Source organism: Acanthopagrus latus, chromosome 11 (genome assembly GCF_904848185.1).
Source record: "Acanthopagrus latus isolate v.2019 chromosome 11, fAcaLat1.1, whole genome shotgun sequence".
NCBI classification, from domain to species: domain Eukaryota; kingdom Metazoa; phylum Chordata; class Actinopteri; order Spariformes; family Sparidae; genus Acanthopagrus; species Acanthopagrus latus.
The window spans coordinates 7862821-7875113 of record NC_051049.1 but is presented as its reverse complement, the minus strand read 5'-3'; the positions used below and the strand labels follow the sequence as shown (position 1 = coordinate 7875113).

At 41.7% G+C, this 12293-nt stretch overlaps 3 protein-coding genes across 5 annotated transcripts; 1 reads left to right on the top strand and 2 right to left on the bottom strand.

Moving 5' to 3' along the window:
- Positions 1-350: 350 nt before the first annotated feature.
- On the top strand, positions 351-2383 carry aqp12 (aquaporin 12). The gene is made up of 3 exons (XM_037114939.1): positions 351-1044; positions 1872-1988; positions 2076-2383. Exons 1-3 carry the CDS (start codon positions 450-452, stop codon positions 2201-2203), a joined length of 840 nt encoding a protein of 279 aa, XP_036970834.1. The 5' UTR covers positions 351-449; the 3' UTR covers positions 2204-2383.
- rpp21 (ribonuclease P 21 subunit) lies at positions 2339-4381 on the bottom strand. Its single transcript, XM_037114940.1, has 5 exons — positions 4220-4381; positions 3996-4096; positions 3307-3389; positions 3032-3166; positions 2339-2806 (listed from the first exon to the last, which is right to left on the bottom strand). Exons 1-5 carry the CDS (start codon positions 4274-4276, stop codon positions 2712-2714), a joined length of 471 nt encoding a protein of 156 aa, XP_036970835.1. The 5' UTR covers positions 4277-4381; the 3' UTR covers positions 2339-2711.
- Positions 4382-4699: 318 nt separating this feature from the next.
- On the bottom strand, positions 4700-12179 carry pak2b (p21 protein (Cdc42/Rac)-activated kinase 2b). Of its 3 annotated transcripts, none has more exons than XM_037114936.1 (15): positions 11837-12179; positions 10453-10834; positions 10262-10368; positions 9978-10128; positions 9671-9702; positions 9471-9584; positions 9213-9345; positions 9056-9119; positions 8503-8551; positions 7637-7749; positions 7401-7518; positions 7187-7286; positions 6904-7100; positions 5922-6059; positions 4700-5810 (listed from the first exon to the last, which is right to left on the bottom strand). In XM_037114936.1, the coding sequence occupies exons 2-15, from the start codon at positions 10640-10642 to the stop codon at positions 5724-5726; spliced, it is 1593 nt and encodes a 530-aa protein (XP_036970831.1). In that variant the 5' UTR covers positions 10643-10834; positions 11837-12179; the 3' UTR covers positions 4700-5723. The 3 variants fall into 3 exon arrangements, with proteins under 3 accessions (XP_036970831.1, XP_036970830.1, XP_036970832.1); XM_037114935.1 differs by having other exon boundaries at positions 11878-12179; XM_037114937.1 differs by lacking the exon at positions 11837-12179 and adding an exon at positions 11498-11821.
- Positions 12180-12293: the final 114 nt, after the last annotated feature.

Below are 12293 nucleotides of genomic sequence, written 5' to 3'. Positions count from 1 at the left end.
GATGATGACGCAGGCATTTTAGAGTCAGTGCAGGCATAAAAGATAGATGGAGGTGCAGTGATAGAGAACCAACACCATGGATTATGCTGTAGGTTGAAATTGTTTAGTTTACTGGAGCCTTTCTGTATTCAAAGTCAAGCACTGCTTTCTTTATATAATCCAGTGGGGTGTTTGTTTTTGTTTGCATGGAAGAAGAACATTTACAGTTATCCTGCAGAGAGGATCTGATGATACATCACCCGTGAGTGAAGGCCTGCTTCCTGACCTGACCTTGCAAAGGCCCATGTGTATTTTGGCAGGTGGTTGTGGCAAACGAACCTGACGTGTCTCTGATAAGAAATGTGTCTCTGCATGTGCCACGTTGTCAAACAGAAAGCAGGCTTGTTCAGTCAGACCCCCTCATTCATCTCTTTTTGAACAGGAACAGCAGGGGACGGCCGACGTGAGCCATGTCTGGACTCAACGCATCTCTCGGATACTTCGTGGCCGTCGTGGTCTTCGCAGCCTCAGTTCGAACGCTCCTCAGGAAATGGCCGAGGTTGAGCTTCATGACAGAGTTCGCCTCTGCTTTCATGCTGGTGGCATGTCGGCTGGAGGTGCAGACCATTGTGGAGGTGGGTGAGTGGGCTGGAGGCCTGGGCCCTGATGTGACTGTGACCATGCTGTTTGTGGTGCTGTTGACCCAGGGTGTGATCTGTGGCAATGCCACAGGGAACACCAACCTGGTGTTGCTAAAGTTCCTGCAGCTGGAGGCCACCACCCTGCCCACTCTCCTTGCTGTAGCAGCCCAGTTCCTCGGGGCCTTCCTTGGCCTCCTTGCAGCTGGATACTACTGGGGCCTGGAGCTGACAGACATGCACATGATCAAAAACCTGATGGCGAGAGAGTGCAGCACCTCCCTGCAAGTCTCTCTGCTTCAGGGGTTTTTCACAGAGTGTGTTTGCGCGCTCGTCTTTCATCTGATCCACTTAAACCTGGAGCGCAGATCCGCTTTGATCCGGGTGCCCCTGATCGCTGTCCTCCTCACTTTCCTGTCCCACACAGGTAAGTTTGAGGTGAACCAGGCCCCTCTTTCAACAACCAAAAGGCTAAAAAACTAACAAAGAATACACATTTCAAAAAGAAAAAAAATGTGTAGTAACAAATACAATTTTCATTTTACAACTTTAAAACACAAAAATATGGAAGCTCACTGGGATATCAGGGGCAACATGACACCTTCCCATTTTGCTATTGATCAGTGAATGCACAGTATCATCTGGGATCTGCAGTCACGGTCACCCTGCAACATCTAGCTGACTCACCACTCATGCATCTCTTTATGAATTTGGCAAAGAAAACTGAAGGGATATAAGAGAAGAAAATAGGGTATCGTTCATTAAAGAGGCACTATGTAGTTATGGAGAAGATATTCAAACTCAGCACATTAATATGTACAATATTAATGAGGTAATAATGAAAATTCAGAAATATTGATTTTCATCCATAAGTGAATAAAGAAGCTGTTCTCAAGAGGAGAATAAGGTCCCACAACACTCTGTGAGGCTACAAAGGAGGCAGGGTCCGCCACATATACACAGTAAAACAGTATGAAACTGTGTTGTCCTTTAAGGTCAGTTTGTTTAAGCAATCATGACAAATGTTTGCATATTAAGGCATAAAAGAAAATACTCAACAAATGTCTTTCTCTTCTGATTAAAATGTCTCCCTCAAAACTACACAGTGCTCCCACTTTGGATGGTATTTCATTGATAGTGTTTGTTAATCATGATCAGTGTTTCTGCTTGTAAATAACATTAAATTATGATGTCATGGGACTCCACCTTGGTATAACTCATCCAGCAACATAATGTTTCTGTTGTTTTATGCAGGTAGAGGCTACACCTCAGCTTACATAAATCCATCCCTGGCCTATGGCCTCACCTTCCACTGCCCTGGATTTACCTTCACAGAGTATGCTGTGGTCTACTGGCTGGGCTCTTTCACAGGTAAATTACATTACGATGGAACATAAAGTATGTGCATTCTTTGAACCAGCCCTTTAAAAGTGAACACACTTGATGTCTGTTTTCCAGGCATGACAGTGGCTCTTCTCCTGTACATGGGTCACATCCCGAGGATCTTTGCCAAGAACCTGCTGTACAGTCAGAAGACACGTTTCAGAGTGCCGAAGGGGGACAAAGGAGAAAAGAGGAAAATGTGAAAAGAAACTACAACCATTTTATTTTCTTTTAAATCATCAGGGAAAGTATTTGGCAACAAATTGTTATCAGTCAAAAGATATTTACTGTTGCCTGTACAGAAAATGTAAAATTAAAAAAAAAGTCAAGTTAATGCATTTTCCATTGTTGTTGGCAGTTTTTAATAAAACTATTGGTATCAATGAAGTTCTCCTTTAAAAACCCATGACACCCCCACCAACATGTTCTTCCTTTAACTCCATCACACAAATGCTGCCATCTGCTGGTAGCACCAAAAATAACATGGCGACAAACGGAAGAACTTAAAGAGAAAAACAAAAAATTATCTCTCAGAGGCCAAAATCTCACTGAATCAATAAATTAATAAAAGTACAGAAGTGAAAAGTCTGCATTCAAAAATGATCAGACCACCTCCTCAGATACTGAAGATATGCAACACAATAAAGCTAAAAAACAAAAAGGATAAATATCAGTCCTTCATATTTCACAGTGAGAAGAGGGGAACTGCTGCTAGGTGCTGGTGCTGCTCGGGGCAGCGGCAGGTTTAGAAGAAGGAGCTGAACCACCACACTTTTTGTCTTTCGGCTGATTCTTACGAGAAGGATCTGTGGGTGAGAGAGAATAAATAGTCAGTACAGAGCGTTTGCCCTTTTCAAGTCATTATTGTTTTTAGCTTCCAAATAAATCATTCAGATTGATCACAAAAAACCTGGTTTCACACCATGAATCCTGATGCCTGAACACAGAGTACAATTTAGATATTTATGGTATTCTTATGGAAACAATCCTCTGTCAGGCTGCTGTACAGTGCTGAGTTGAGTCTTTGTCACCTGGCTGCTTCTGTTGCTCCATCTGAGCCTCGGGACGGTCCACCCACAAACTATAATCTGGATTATTCAGTAATGTCTTGCTCTGCCCACAGCTGAGGCACCTCATGACCGTGAAGCGAGTCTTGTTTTTTTTCCCTAATGAGACAAAATCAACAAAAAAGAAGCTCAGTTCAGATGAAGCACATAGAACAACAGTTTAACATGAAATGAAAGCTAACATGGGGAGAGTAAACATCAGTAGCCGGACTGTCACTACACACGATTAACTGACTTACTTCGCTGTCTTGTCGTAGCCGTGACACCTGGGATGAGCAACGAGCAGCACTTCTTGCATAATGTTCTCTTCACTGACGGATCCCTGCAATCAAATGTACAATTCACTTCATTAATCCTGTTCTTAATCCTGTGAAATGACCAAAGACAACAGTATGTTAGTCCATCGGTCATTACTTTCTAAGTAGTGCATCTGCTGAGGACTATTTTATATTTTCTATCTATAGATTCATATACATGTGATGCTCAAGCCAGTATTAACATTAATTTGTTTCAATAGTTTTTGAACAGTGGAGCTCTAAAGGTCATAGGAATATGATTTATCGGGCTGTGGCCACTCAGGCATTTGTAAGTAAGATCACCTCATTGTTGGTTTTGGTGTTTTTTATGTGATTTGTGGAATCAAACGAGAGCAGTTGGTACATTTGGTGCATAAAAATATTAAAATGTCACCAGTTATGAGCCTTTCAAAATAAAATCAGGGTCCCAAAAGCTTTATCAAGCCGTGTAAATGCGCATGTATAAATAAAACCCTTTGCAACAATGTAAAACAACAATCAGTGAAAATGTGATGTGCAAAATGATTAATCACGTGAGAGCGCCAGGCCGTGCTGTGACTCAGCCTTCAAAATAAAACCAATACTTGGTGAAGTACACGCCTCTAGATAATATTGACACATAATTAACTTACTGCCGGAGGACTAATCGTCTCGCAATGGTCTTCTGTGTGAAGCAGTAGAAACGCGCCAGCTCCACATTTTCCGGGTTTTGCGAAAGAACACAATGTGCAGCCTGTGGAGGGATAACACCGGTAAAGAAAAGTTGTTAGCCAGGTAGCTAGCATGTTAGCCATGTGACTACCGCCGATGACATCACGGACACCGAGAAGCTTTTCATTTGTTTTTCACTTCCCACCTGGTACAGATAGTTTAGTCTTTGGTAGGCTTCTTTGTCTTTCATTTGGGCTGCCATTACACACGAAGCCCTGATAAACAGAACAGAACCGCAGTTTTCGTCCCGTTGACTGCTTGTTACAGCAGCCGGAACTCAGGGGAACACTTCCGGGCAAAGACTTCAGAATAAAAGCTCACAATTCAATCACAAAAACATTTTGTCAATTTTTTAAAACTGCTTTTCAACATATTACTACAAAGTTAAAAACATCCCAGGCGCACACTGATATTAAATGCCTTCCAATATGCAGTAAATATATAAAAGATTATTGATCTTATATTTCATCACGTTCACCAGTTGCCAACACTAATATGAAATATACATGTAAAGGGTTATAGATGTTATATTGCATCATTTTTTTCAGTCTAGTTCCATGTTTGTTTCCCTGTGTGGCTTGAGATACGGTGATATTTCTGCACACCAATCATTTTTAGACCCAGATCACAAAAGCACAAACAGTTGCATTTATTTGAGTGTGCAGACAGAGTTGTTAGTAGTTCAACGGAGAAAACTAAACAGTCAACAAATTGCCCTTACCATGCCTACGACTGCTAACTACCATGAGATGGCCGCCCTATTATTTAGTACACAATATACACAACATGGGAAAAGCACATTTGTTTAGTCCAGAAGAACACAAAGGACAGACTTTGACATACAATACTCATTTTTAATAACAATAAGGAAGAAAGTATAAACCCTGTCAATCTAACATTTAAATTTGCCTGTAAGGTGCACCTCTGGTATCAGAAGACTAATGATACAGGGGAAGAACTGGTACAGTAGGTCTTTTGTCAGCTGTGGCAATCGAAGGACGACACGATCACAGCAAATGTTCATAATGACGACTGTACTGAAATGTTTCCTATAAAAACCGGTCAGAGAAAATGTCCATAAAACACGAGTCAAATGTGGAAATAGCAAGAGTGTTCATTAAATGAGACCAACTATATAACAAGAAGGGGGACACATGAAATTCAAGTATCAAAATAACTAAGACACTGACGAGCTGAAAAGGTCAATTACAAAGGTAGTAAAAATCATGGGAAGAGAAACACTGACACAATCAACAATACATTAGGCAACATTTTGCATTTGTTTAAGGCAGTTGATTAAAAAAAACTAAGTAGAACTAGGCGTCTTCTTCATTCCAAGTTAAATACAAGCCTAGCCCTAACTAGTCACCAGGAGATTCGTTGTACAAAATAACTACGCCCGACTCTGAAACTACGCACTTGAGTTTGACTTGTCTTCTGACGTCTGAGTGACAAAAGAGTTCATATGGACAGCGGTGGAGTTGTGCTCTAGATTTTTGGTCTTCTTCACAGTGAGGTTTGTCAGGGCTTATAAGGCTGGTGCATCAAGAGTGGCGAGTCACTCTCAGCCTATTGTCTGGCACGAAATCTAAATGGTTGGCACGTATCTGTGCACAGCATGGGAAGGCAGGGTAGCTCTGTATCGTCAGCTAACGGTTGCCCTTCATGGCCTCCTTGGCTGCCAGGATGAGAGGTGTGAGACTGGAGAGGGGCTTTGCCAGCTTCAGGAACGGATGCTGCACAAAGATAAGAGAAAGAAAAAAAACAGTGAATTGTGTGTAGATTTAAATCAAAACACAAAAGACGATCAGTGAAAAAACACTGAGGGGACTGAAGAGTTGTATAACCTGCAGCAGCTCTTTGCCTCCGCCTCGTTTCTCGACGTCCATTTCCAAGCAACGGTTGAGGAAATCTCTGAAGACCGGAGACAGCTTCTCAGGGTTCTGAAGCTCGGGTGTGCCGTTTGTGGCAATCAGGTATAACGCCTGCCAAAGGGGAAGAGACGACAGAAAAGGGAACATCAGGAACTGTCAAACCAAGTTTCAGGAAACAACCCACTTGCAGCAACTGAATCAGGTCTAACAAATAATTAGTCTTATCAGTTTAAAAACTAAGACTTATGTTGTATTGCACACTATTTTCCAACACAGCATTCACATCGCCACCATAATGTCCTTGAAGCACTTCATTACAGTTGCATAATCTGACTTCACAAAAAAACAGACAAACTGTAGGTGATATCTGATAACTGTTCACAAAAGAATTGAAGTATGTGAAATCCAATGTGGACACATCAAGAGAAACACTCCCTGGGGCCAGTTTTTTTTAAATCATTATTTCCAGATATAATCAGTGTGATCTGTAAACCAACAGTGCGTTTTGGTCCAATTCCTTGTATATGTAAACAAAGAATGAATCAGCCGATAAAGCCGCCAAACTGGACAGAAATATGTGCATCTTGACAACTTCAACTAACAACAGCTGTGTCAGCTGTGCAGGACCTGGCTCATGCTGTTGTTAGTGCATGTGGAGAGCAGGGTGATCTCTCATGGGACTTGTCCTGCTTCTGTGTTGAGTCATCACAGTTTGAGGAGTGCAGTTTTTCAGCAACTTTGCGCAAGTCTGACAAACAAATGCATGATCCAATTAATCAACTTTTTGACCTTCTAGCTGTATGTGAATTAGTGAAATTAATTTGTTCACTGTACAGATGATTAACTTGGGAGAGCTTCATGTCATAAATTGTAAATAAACAACATGTAAAGATGGCTAAAATAAACAGGACAGGACAGTTTAAGAATCAAGAGGGTTACAACTGTTGTCACTCACTCGTAGTGGGTTCTCGTTCAGGTAGGGAGGCTCTCCTTCAACCATCTCGATGGCCATAATACCCAGTGACCAAATGTCTACTTTAGGCCCATAAGCCTTTCTGGTCACCACCTCAGGAGCCATCCAGTAAGGCGTGCCTACCATGGTGCTGCGTTTACTCTGCTCTGGAGTGATCTGGGCACAGAAGCCAAAATCGGCTGTCGAGGAGATAAGAGTAATTACACAGTTATATTGAAAGGACGTTTAAACAGGCTGCTCATGATATCATCAGTACAGGACTTACTCAGCTTGACGGAGCCGTCCATTCCAAGCAACACATTGTCACTTTTGATGTCTCTGTGAATGACCTGGTTCGCGTGCAGGAACTCCAATGCTTGTAAACACTGCAGAAGAGATGGTTGTTTAGAAGTAAGATTTAGTTTTGTGTCCAGCTTTCACACAATGATCTCAGATTTGATAGCTCTCATATGGATCCAGTTGTAAAGAATGCAGTGTACCTCTCTGCAGACAGCAGCTATCTGGGCCTCGTCCATGCAGGTCTCTGTAACCACATCTGTCAGCGAGCCACCGGCCAGATACTCCATCACTACAAACAGCTCCTCCCCCATCAGGAAACTGACATACAAACACAAATACATGCCGTCACACACTGGTGTCCATCCATGCTTTTGTTACAACATATTGGATTTGTTATGTATAATATTAGATGTTGCAGGTTTACTTTGAGTCTTACCTGTCTAAAAAGTTGACAATATTGGGGTTCTTCAGCTCCTTCATCACTAGAATTTCATTGATGATCAGCTCCTTCTTCGGCTGCTTTTGTAGGTTGATCTGTTTAATGGCGACCTTTAAAACGGACAGAGAGAGAGAGAGAGAGAGAGAGAGAGAGAGAGAGAGAGAGAGAGAGAGAGAGAGAGATTCAGAATTACCCAAATTTGACAAATGACCCCAGAGACCATGTTAGTATAAACATCTCTTTCCTTTGTCTTTATTATGACTGCATAAGTGTGATGTATTATAGACTTTAAAACTGTTTTCTCTTATTGACTTCTCTCTTAAAAAAGGTACACAAAGTGCTTTTACAGAAAGATGGCAGGTTGTCAAATACTGATGTTGATATTTAACATGTGTCAGTTTATTTAAAGCAAGACAAAGTTTCATAGAAGAAACATTATATTTGTCTTGTTAGAAATGAAAAGTTGAACTCATAAGAAGTAAAACACACCCTTACCAGTCTAGTATGACTTATGATGACTATTGTTAGCCAATGTCAGCTCATGTTAGCCAACTTAAATAACTATTGTTGTGTACTGTTACTCACAGCACTGAGTCATTTTGCTAATCTGATTACACCTAATGTTAGGAGTGCTACTGATACAGCAAGTTTTCAGCGTTAGAACTGTCACTTGTGGCCATAGTAGCAGCTTTTCTGCAGACATTACAGTCTCATTTTAACTTCTGCTTTTTTTTTCTGTGAAAAAATTGTATTGATAAAGCTTATTGTAAGTTGTGTGTTCATAGTCATGTAATGAGATCTATGGCTCTACTCTGTACCCTGTCAGTCCACATTTCCTCATCTATTACACAGTGACTCTTTACCTCTTGTCCTGTGGCAACATCGATGGCTGTGAATACTGTTCCAGATGCCCTGTGAGAACAGAGATATGCAATTTACCTCAATGCACACTGTAACAAACAGTCCACTCAAACATGTCTGCAAAAGTATTACACACAGACATATTCATGTTGTCACATTTTAACACAAAAGCTGTGATTCATCTAACAGAGTCATGATAAGATGCTTCGTTTGTATGTTACTGACTGAGAAACACGTACCAACAAACACTCTACCGAGGATCTAGGATCTATATCAGATCATACTTAGGGTTTTATTGAAGATTTTTTTTTTTTAAACCCAATCAAGCAATAACTTATTATTTAAATATTCTGCAGAAAAAAACTTTTTAGGAATCAGGAGGGCATCATTACACTGTTTCTGACTGCTGAACCAGTGGACTTGATACAAAAGAAATGAGCAGATTTTGTTGAAAAGGTTGAGAAAATTAAGAGCCTATTGTTACTATAATTGCAATATAACATGAGATAGTTAAATACTTAAATCCTAACATGCAACAAGAGGATCTGCACTCACCCCTGACCAATTTTTTCATATCTGGTGTACTTCTTCTTGGGATCTCCAATGCTGACAATGGTTCCTGTAAGCCACATAACAATAAGATAACGTAAAGGAAACAGGTGGGGTTTTAAATGCTGTTATGTTGTGACAACAGATTTGTGAGATTATTTACTCAGTTTGTCCATGATCTCCTCATCAGACATCTTGCCCTTCTTTTTCTGTCTGTCAGCAGCCTTGGAGGCGACATCTCCGTCCACACACGTGCTCGGAGCGGGGATGGGGTCAATAACGGAGCGAGTATACACCTGCTCCACACGACAATAACACAAGTCAAACAAAAAAAAGTAAATACGTCTCAAGTTCACAAAGAAAGCTAGTTGTATATGAATTACCATTATGCCGTCAGGTCTACTTAAAGCTGGTGACTTACACTCTTTGTATGTTCTGGCCTCGGTGCCACAACAGGAGGGGGAGCTTCATCATCGTCATCATCATCAATGGCTTTGATATTTGGAGAAGAGGGTTCGGTGCCTTTTTTGACAGGCTAATATAGGGTGAAAAAGAAAGCCGTTAGCCTTTGATAAGACAAAACACTTTGTATAACAGTTTAACCAGTCTTATAATACTCACCGACTGTGGCCCGGGGGTGAAAGCGTCTTTTTCTGTGAATGAATAAAATAAAGAGGCACAGATTGAACAATGTATTCATGAAGGATTCAAGGCTGACACGCTGAACTGTTTTGTTCATTGTAATGCCTGATCGATTACTGAGTGTTTTACAGCAGATCACATTGATTAAATTCCTCTTTATGAGAACAGAAAAAATGTTAAGTTAATAATCAACTTTTACCAACAAACACAGCAATGAGTTTGAAATGTATTTAAGATGCCCTTTAGCTAAAGAAATTTAATGTCACAAGTTAACTCAGGGCCTCACCAGAAGATGAGAAGCTGAGGTACTTCTGGCGTCCGTTGCCCGTGGAGTCGTAGAACTTGAGGACGTCGAGCACAGCCTGTGGGTTTTTCTTCTGCTCTGACTTGGTGATGTTTGAGGTCTGGAGCAGTCGAGCCCATTGCTCTGGCATACCCTGGGTTGGACAAAGGATGACATGGTGTCAAACTGGTGTGTAAATGTGTGTTTAAGTTGATAGTCAAGTGTCAAAAAGCAGGGGTTACTGGCAGAGAGAGATTAAAAAAAAGTGTCAGTATGAACAAACTCACAGTAAACTCCCCCGTGACAGCATCGAAACCAACATGTATGGTGTGTTCAAAATCTGAAGGTGGTGAGATCTCCGGTCGTTCTTTGTCTCGATCTTTCTTTCGACCACCTGAAAGAAACCAAAACCTCATTAGATTTACACAACGACAGAAGAATGACTTCATACAGTTCCCTACCAAACTCTTCCTCTCACCTTTTTCAGCCCCAGAGAAGATTGAGATGATCTTATTGCGAGGTTTTCTCTCCTCGGGCACAGACGGCAGAGGTTTAGAGCTGTGGTTGGCTGAGAGCGAGTCTTTGCTAGAGCCGGTGCTGAAGATGGTGCTGCTCATCCTGACCGGAGGGGCTGGGGGTTTATCCTCAGGGTCTCCGTTATCACACATCGCTATAGGTTGTAGTTTGTTGGGAGCCTAGCAGGGCTAAAAGGGCTTGGGGAGCACAGTGGGCGACGATGGACAGGGTGGCAAACAGACAGGGGAGCGAGGCAGCGCTCACATCAACACAAGGCACGGGTGTGCTCATGCGCCACGGGAAGATGTGTCGAAAATGACAGCAGAAGAGAAAGGAAGAGGTACCTGGAGGAAAATCAGACATTTATGAGAATCTAAGTTAATAGTGATTTAATAAACATGGAACTTCTTTCTACTCTGAATCAATATCATGCAGCCCAACAATATATGGGACTGTTGGAGAGTTATATCAGTAAAATTAGTTCAGCAACAATAAAAACAACAATCATCTTGGGCCTTAATTGTATGGGACAGAAATCTAACCCAACACTCAGCCTGCACTGTTCTGTCTCATCCCTTCATCTCAGCAATAAAAACTACATTTTGACAGAATTAAAAGCACAGATAAACTACAACAGACCAGTAAGAGTGGATGAGAGGGTGAAGAAAGTAGTTGGCACTATGTAGCTAACTAAGAGCTAATGAAGGGGAGAGCAGATACTGTTACACTTGAGTAGGTAATAGCGGAACAAAAAAGTCACCACAGCTTATTTTGACAAACTACTCGTCCTCTCAGACCTTAGCATAAGTCTGAGAAATGTAAAGTGCATTTTCAGAAATCGCAGTTTCTTCTTTGTGTTCCAGTTCGCAGCTGAAGAAGACTATAAAGTAGCTCAGATGAGGATAAAAGAATAATGCCAAGTTCCTATTGTGCTGGTTCACATGGTACAGAAAAATACAACGTGGACACTTCACTGTGTCTTGTTAAGATAAATAATGCCAACATACCGATGTTCAGCCGATTATCTTCCCGTATAACTGTTCTGTCTGTACAGAAGTGTCCTTCAAATGAGCAACAACAGGGGCGGCTAGCAAGCTAACGTTAGCATTAACTACTTGGCCAACAAGTGTGCTAGCGATGAGCTAGCTAAGGTTAGCACGACAAGCTACCATAACGCTTGCTCTCCCAGGAGCTCAGTGATAAGCTCTCAAGCTAACTAACCCCACCGAGCCTGCCAACAAAACTTATAATGTTTCCCCAGAGAAGTCAGCATTGCTAAGAGTTGGTTTAAACGACACTACAACAGGCTCCAAAGTATCGAACGGTTCGGTAGCAGGTTGCTTTACTTGCAGGCTAACGAAGACGACGCAGGAGCGGCGGAGCTCACCGGAGGTTCCACACCACTTAAACTTGAATAGAACTTGACTCCCGGACGATCCTCGACGGGCAGGAAAACGTCTGTGAATCCGTCAAAAAGTACTTCATCTGTCTCATGGGGCCGTGGTGGTACACGACAAGTACAAATAACTTAGTAAAAACGTGACGGCGACTATTTACAATGCAACTTTTCTTCTATCTTTTCGGCCCTTGGATAATTCCGCTATGGCGAAGGGGAAGCGGAACTACCGACCCAGCCCTGTTCAATAAGTGCTTCAAATGAATGGTGCGTGAAGTCTGTGTGCTGCCTCCGTCCTGAGACCACAGCCAGGGTGCAAACTGCACTGCTGATAACTAGAGATCTATTAAAACTAAAAAAAAAGAAAAAGAAAAAAAAGAAAAAAAGAGAGAGAAATAAAGAAAAAT